An 8,275-nucleotide genomic window follows, 5' to 3' on the forward strand; every position below is an offset into this window, starting at 1 on the left:
AAGGTAATTCACGTGTTTTCCATACAAAAGTATGTTCGACATTTTCTTTTATGCGAAGGGCACGGCCAGAAAAAAAAATGACAAAAATTAACGGGATTTTATAGCAGCTTGAAACTTGCACTTCATTATACTAGAACTAAATGCTATACAAAACTGCATACCAAAACTCTGATTAAAAAGTTTGAAATTTTGGTGAAAATAAGCAAAATTTTTATACTTTTTGTACAAAGTTTGAAATCTGAATTTATATGGTGTTTGTGGTGTACCAGCTAGACTTTTGTAAAAAAAAAAAAAAACAAATAATAAACATTAAATAAAGAAAAGACCAGAACCGACCAAAACCGGTAAAAATATCGCAATTCTTTTATTTTATGGACCACTATATGTATGTACATTAGGCATTTTCATGCTCTACCCCCTAGGATTATTCTATATCGAAAAAATATACCCTTATATTTTTATTTTGAAATCAAAACATATTTGGAGCTCAAAGCGCCCAAGTTTTCCTTGTATTTTATATGGGTATAGAAAAGTTAAAAATCAATATTTTTCTACCAGAAAACTCTGTATATCTGCAGGAGATTCCCCATAATAATACCCAATTGTTTATTCAACCATTTTTTCATCGCAAGTATAAATTATAGGTCCGCCAAAAACCCACAAATACCCGGATAAATTGAATGGGGCGACCAATAAAAAAATCGATAGTATTGAAAAATAGTTAAATAAAAAATTCGGTATTATTATTGAAAGTATCCTGAAGAGAACCAGGCTTTTCCGATCGAAAAATATTGATTTTCAAGAATTCTATACCATTTCTACGAAAAATTTACTTTTCCCATTTAAAAATACATGGAAAACTTTGAGCGCTTTGAGCGACCTCAAAATATCTGTTGATTTCAAAATAGAAAAAATAGGGGTATACTTTTTTTTCGTAACTTGTAGTTAGCTACAAAAAGCTAACTTGAAACAAGTGGACAAGTAATGCAGGAGTAAAGCTGGAGATTGTTTTCTTTAAACGCGTTTCTATTTAAATATCCTGCACTTCGCAAATACTTATTCGAATTGAGGACAAATAAAGGGTGATCGAGATTTCATATTATCGTTTTGAAGGTATGTCTGACGGAGTTCGAATATGCCACCACCTACAGTAGAATATGTAAACAAATATGAATTGTGATAAAATAAATAAAGTAAAGAAATAAAAAAATAAAAAAACGAAAAAGTAAAAAAAAAATATTTTGTTTTTCCTATTGATATTTTATGCCCAAAAGTAGTTAGTTACAAGTTAGGTACATCAAATGCAGAGGTAACCACCCTTGACTACATCTAATGCAGAGGTAACCACCCTTGACTATTTCGCGGCCATCGCCATAGAAATATAGTTAGCTTTCGTCAAAGAAAGTATACAGATAATAAGCGACTAAAGCTCCTTCCTAATCAATTTAAAGTTAGCTTATAGTTAGATGCATTTCCTGCAGGGTATGCATTGAATGCAAAAGAGTGTATTTTAGTACAATACGAAATGAAATTTTATGCTCCTAAATATTTCTTGCTTAGCACCATATAAAAAAGGGTTTTATGTAATATAAATATATTTTTACACATAAAGTGAAATCCGCTTAAGTACCCCCCCCCCCCGCTTAAGTACCTAACCCGCTTAAGTAACCAACATTTTTGGACACCGTGAATTTTTTAATATAATCTGAAGAAAATCCCTCTCTTAAGTACCTCCCGGCTTATTTACCCAACCCGCCTAAGTACCTAAATTTTTCGTGCCCCATTTACAATTTTGCTTAGAATTTTCCCCTTTTAAGTGCTCTTTTAAAATTCTTTAAAATTTTTACGTACTTTGAAATTCAGTAGCAGCGCTACACACCTTCGCTAAAAAAATTATACTCAAAAAACACTTATGAGAAAAAATTTCGAAATTATAGTGAATCTTTTTTTTTAAGTGTTCTACAAAATCTTAAGCTTAGGTTTATATGGTATTTGTTAGGGAATGAACTGTATTTTAATTGATTGAAAAATCTCAAAAATTAATAAATAAACATACATAAGTGGCAAATAATAACATTTTGAATTTGGTACAAAATGGTATGTCCAACTTTGACTTTTTAAACCATTTAATTCTTGTAAAAATTACATACCATTGCACTATATATATTTTTTTTAAGTATTTCTTTACTTTTTTACGTGTTTAAATAATGCTACGATTTTGGTTTTAAACTATATATACTGCATTAAGTGTTTTTAATCAAGTATTTATGCAAGTTAACAAGAAGATGTAACTACATCAGTAATTATGTTCGCTTAAGTACCCGCATCGACAGCTGACATTTTTGGTGAGGTACTTAAGCGGGTTTTACTGTACATATATATGTACATACATGTGTAAGTAATGTTGCATAACAAGCCAATTAATTCAGTTAATTGTTTTCTTTTGTTTTGTTAACTCCGTTAAATTAACTGATTTTATGAATTAATACATTTATTTGTAATTTTTTATGGAATCGGCATCGGCCGATTCTTTCAACATAAGCCGATTAATCGGCATCGGCATCGGTACCTGAAAAAATATTGGAATCGGTCGGACTCTAGTTCCAAACGAAAAGTGTTAGGGGAAGCCTTACTAGAGATTTTTTTATCTTTCCACTTATCCAAAAGCCGAACAGTTTAAATGAAGAAAGAATTTACAAGATCCATAAATGTAATACTCCTATATTGGCAGTAAGAGCTAGTACCGTCCGAAAACACTACAGTACAGATATATCAATAAACACGTACGAACGAAAAGGAACACATACGTTTATAAATAAACATGTACACAACACATATACAAAAACGGCACTCAAGTACACAATACATTGACAGAAACGGTACTAGACTGTCTCGCTTTGATTTCGGAATGCTTACACATTGAGAGGTTAGCTTAGATATAGAAGTATTACATATATGACAAAATCTTATCAAACGAAGTGATCATATATCAACGAAGAGTTGGTATACAATTTTCGCAATGAAAAAGAAAAATAATAAAAAACTACTGATACTGTTTAGGCCTTCAGCCTAAATATTACTTATTTACACACCCCCTAATGCCAGCATGTGCACGTGCATAAGAGTCTGTGTAAACATATAATATATATTATACCCTACAAGAATTGTGTGATGGAAACTAACACATTCTCATTTATCTTACTAACACATATGCAAATTTTGCGCTGGTTAAAAAAAGACCATAAAATAAGGTCATAAGCTGGAGGAAGACGGAAGAATTTGTACACAAATGTTTACATCAGGTTTTTCACACTGCCCTTTAGAATTTGATAGAAAGGTAGCCAGTGACAGAAATATCTATCAGTCTTGCCACTCAAATAATTTGTCAAATGATAGTCACTGTTCTTGCAGGGTATGTTTATGTGCATACACAGATACATGCATGCGCACATGAGGTAGTATGCGCGGTTAATTTTAATATCCCGCCGGATAATGTACTCTCGTCAAGTTTCCCCTTAACGTCAGTTATTGTCCGGCGGTCCGATTTAAGGTCCCGTAAAATTTTCTAATCACTTCGGTTTAGAAGATCAGCGCGAGCACATCAACTACCAAGCCACTCCCGTCTAAAGGTATTCAAATATTGTATTATTCCACATTTATATATATATATCTATACTGAAATAAATCGACTCTTGATTGAATTCACCATTAACATCAAAATATCTTGGTTCTATTTATTTCTTTCTATCATATTTGCACCGGAGCGTAATTCCCAATCGCCCCCGTGTAAAAATTTGGTCCATTCGGAGCCGTCCGACTTAACTAACCATCAAACATTGCCAGCGCCATTTTTGGGACCGTGCGATAATTGGAATACCAGCGAAATAAGAGAAATACAGTCCACCGTCTTTTTCAAAGCGAGTTTGCCATAACCAAATTGGGTCTGCCATAACAACGAATTATACCAGGACACCACGTCTGCGCCACAAATTTAAAAGTTTTTCGTCACCAACCAACACTTTTCCAGCCTTCAACTTCTCATATACCGCCACAACTCATTATTGAAACCAACCAGTCGCAAGGTACGTGGTTATATTATATATATATATATATAGACATATTTTTATAAAAAAAAAAAAAAAAATATCGTTTAATTTGCGTCAAAGCTCAAATATAAAACTACGCGAGTGCACAGATAGCCATATAGCAGTGACTTTGTGAAAGCATCAACTTCGGGTTATCATATTCAAGTGATTCTCCACATTCGAGTGCCAACAGCTAGTGTTGGTTTAAAGTGTACACACACACACACGACAGTGAAAAGTGTTATATCCATTTTAAATTTAGTTGCAACATCAGTTTTTTTTTGATTTCCGACTTTCTTGCTATCGTCATTAGATTAAATTCACTTTTTATGTTAGTTTCACTGAAGTAATCAATTTCTTGCACTAACCTCTTTTCACGATTCACTTGTCATTGGTTTGTGAACACATAACCTCACTTCTGCAATCTGCATGTTAATTAGCTTTGCAATTCAAAGTATTCACCGGAGTTTTTATCACAACTAGCCCTTAATTCACGTTATTCACTTTCACAAAGTCACTTTGTTGCATCTTGGCGCTATTGCTTTTTGATCTGCACACATTTTATTGTTTTATAAGGACGCTGCTGGTCCCTAGAAATACATATATATATACAGGTATATATCTGCACAGTTGGGTGGCGAGTTTTATTTGCATATACGTATCAAAGTTACATATATCCATAAACCTTTGCTGAAAAAAAAATAATAATAATAATAAAGAATTGGAAAAATTACGAATATTTTCATTGTGGATACATTTTACAATCTTTGGCGGTTTTGGTATTTTTTGACTCTAGCGGCAAACAATTTCGTTTTTTAAAAATTTCAACAGGTTCGAATAATCTGCTAAATATTTGCCTTTAGCATTATCAAATCTTCGAAAAGATTTTTAAATTTTTAACGAACTCCTGTTTTTTCTGATGGTTGTAAACCCATCTTCAACCTCACAATGAATTCATTCATGAGCTTAGCGGAAGAAGTGACAGAATTCGAGTCCGACTTTCTTGCTTCGTCAATATCAGAGCAAAATAAGCATGTCCTTGCGATTCAGCAAGAAGAACTCAGAGCTCAGTGGGAGAAAACAAAACTAGCTTACGATGCCCTTAACACCTCTGAAGAATTTTCACAAGAAGATAAGAGGACATACAGAAAAATAAATAGAGGCGCGTTTGCTAGTTATGTAAATTGCATGTCGTCTTTGGCTGCTCAGGCTGAGAAACTAGCAAAAGAAGAACGGGATGTAGAACAGAAGCCTATGCGAAAACACAATATTCACCTTCCACCGTGTGATACCGATGTTTTCAAAGGCGATTATCTGTCTTGGCCAACATTTCAAGATATGTTCACGGCCATTTACATCTCGAATCAGGAGCTTACTCCAGTTGAGAAGCTATATTACCTCAACCAAAAAACCAGAGGGGAAGCCAAAGACATTGTGAATAAGTGCCTTATGACTAATGAAGGTTTCGCCACAGCGTGGAACAATTTGTGTGAGCGATACGAAAATAAGCGTATCCTCGTTAATACACAATTAAAAATTCTGTTTAATCTTAATTCCGTTGATAGTGAGTGTGGTAGCTCTATAAAAAGATTGCAGCGCGATATTAACAATTGCTTGTCATCCCTACAAAGTCATCAAATTGACATTTCAAATTGGGACGCAATTATTGTGTATCTTTGCTCTACTAAATTGCCTGACAGTACTTTGGCTCTATGGGAGCAAACCATAGACCACACAGGCGCCTTACCGAAGTGGGAAGATATGGACAAGTTCCTATCTAACAGGTTTCAAACCCTGGAAACCCTGACAGGCTTAAAGGGTACAAAAGCGGTTAAAGCGCCAAAGCCGCAAAACGCCAAAAACCCTTCAGAAGCCCATACCAAAAGACTTGGTGCATTCCAAGCAAGCGTGACCAAGTTCACTTGTACAATGTGCCAAACGAATGAGCACAAACTACGCCGCTGTTCCAAATTTTTGAAGCTTACGCCTGATCAGAGGTTTAATTTCTTAAAGAGCAACAACAGTTGCCTGAATTGTTTGAGTGCTGCACATACCGTGACAAGGTGCACAAGCCCCTTTAATTGCAGCACTTGCCACTCGCGACATCACTCGCTCCTGCACATTCAGACAAATGTGCAAAAGGCAACACCGGCTCGCACGCCGGCTGGACCTGTCAATTACAATGAATCATCCTCCCAACAGGCTCAAGCAAAGCGCAACTTTAATAATAGAACTCATAACAATAAAAGCAAAAACGTTAAGTCTTGTTATGCTAACACGAATTCAGGTGTGCTCCTAGGAACAGCTTGCGTAAGTATACGTCTCAATGGCACAGATTTTTCTGCTCGAGCACTTATTGATTCTGGTTCTGAGTGTTCGTTCATAACAGAACAACTTAAACGCAGAATCAACCTGCCAGCTAAGAGAATGCATGCCCAAGTTTGGGGCATTACGAATGCAACCTCTGTGCAGGTTAAAGAGGCATGCAGCATAGAACTTCGATCCCCAGTTGATCCATTGTTCAGCCTGCACGCAACTGTGCTCGTCCTAACAAAACTAACTGGAAATCTACCATCCTCAGCGCCATGACTATGCAGGCATTTCCAGGTCTTGTTCTAGCTGATAAACGGTTCTACGTTAATAAAGAAGTAGACCTCGTACTTGGCGGAGATATTTATCCCCAAATTATTTTATGCGGCCTGAAGAAAAATGTACTCAGTACACTTCTCGCCCAAGAAACCGTGTTCGGTTGGATATTAACCGGTTGCACAGATGCACCCAATCCAACCAACAATATAGTTTCGTATCACAGTGAAGTTGCCTTGGACAAACAACTTACTGCATTCTGGGAACTAGAAGACATATCAAAAACCAAAAGCTTGAACGAAGACGACAAATACTGTGATGAGCTTTATCGGAAGACAACTCGTAGACGAGAAGACGGAAAATACGTAGTCTCGCTACCATTTCGGCAGGAATTTCCCGCAAACATCTGCCTAGGCCCTTCTCTTAAAAAAGCATGCTCTCAGTTCTTCCGGAATGAGACACGGCTTGCAAAGGATACCATCCTACAAAAAGAGTATAATAGGGTACTAGCTGAATATGAATCACTAGGACACATGTCCAGAATAAATGATAGTATTTCAGCAGACTCTTCCGATAACTACTTTTTGCCTCACCACGCTGTCATAAAGGCAGAAAGTACCTCCACCAAAGTTCGAGTCGTCTTTAATGCCTCAAGTCCAACGGCTAATGGCACAAGTCTGAACGATGTACTTCTCCCAGGTCCAGTTCTCCTAGCAGATCTCCGATCCTTATACTCCGCTGGAGGTTATACAGATACGTTTTTAATAGTGACATCGAGAAGATGTACCGACAAATTTGGGTGGATAGCAACCATACCAAATATCAGCGGATAGTTTTCCGTACAAACCCGAACTAACCTGTAGGTCTATACGAATTAAAGACTGTCACTTTCGGGATTAATTGTGCTCCTTACCTCGCGATAAGGACACTTCTACAACTGGCTGACGATGTAGAAAGCTCTTCCCCAATAGCATCTAACATACTACGGAAATGCATGTCTGTGGATGACGTGCTAGCTGGAGGACATAGCATCGACTCTACCGTAAAAGCAAGAGATGAAATCTCTGAAGTACTACGGTCAGCCGGTTTTCCGCTAAGGAAATGGACCTCAAACTGTGCGGAAATTCTAAAGGACATCCCAAAAACGGATTTACTCAGTGAAGACTTTTTGGCATTCGAAGACACCAGCACGGTTAAGGCTCTTGGCATAAGATGGAATGCCCATACGGATATTTTCTATTTCATGGCAAGACCATTGGAGGACCGCGATACACTTACAAAAAGGGCGATACTATCAGCTATCGCCAAGCTATTTGATCCTCTAGGATGGCGTGCTCCAATAGTCGTCAAAGTATTTGGCTAGAAGGCACAGACTGGGATGAGACTGTGTCTTCTATAACTTTGGAACGCTGGCAGAATTTTATCAAACATTACCATGAAATAGACAATATTAGAATACCTCGATGGGTACACTTCGCACCAGGAGATGACATCGAGATACATGGTTTCTGCGACGCATCGGAAAAAGCATATGCGGCTACTGCATACATGCGCGTCAAAAGAGATGACAAAGTTTTGGTCAACCTTCTTTTGGCAAAAACCAA

General features: G+C 36.7%; 1 protein-coding gene across 1 annotated transcript; it reads left to right on the forward strand.

The window, feature by feature from the left end:
- The first annotated feature begins 7,665 nt into the window (after positions 1-7,665).
- Positions 7,666-8,034, forward strand: LOC118741523. The gene has a single exon (XM_036473521.1). It carries the CDS (start codon positions 7,666-7,668, stop codon positions 8,032-8,034), a length of 369 nt encoding a protein of 122 aa, XP_036329414.1.
- The last annotated feature ends 241 nt before the right edge of the window (positions 8,035-8,275 follow it).

Source organism: Rhagoletis pomonella, unplaced genomic scaffold (genome assembly GCF_013731165.1).
Source record: "Rhagoletis pomonella isolate Grant_MI unplaced genomic scaffold, Rhpom_1.0 Rhpom_scaffold_00006, whole genome shotgun sequence".
Lineage (NCBI taxonomy): Eukaryota > Metazoa > Arthropoda > Insecta > Diptera > Tephritidae > Rhagoletis > Rhagoletis pomonella.

Coding starts and splice junctions, on each gene's coding strand:
- LOC118741523 (XM_036473521.1), top strand. CDS start 7,666: ATGTCTGTGGATGACGTGCTAGCTGGAGGACATAGCATCGACTCTACC.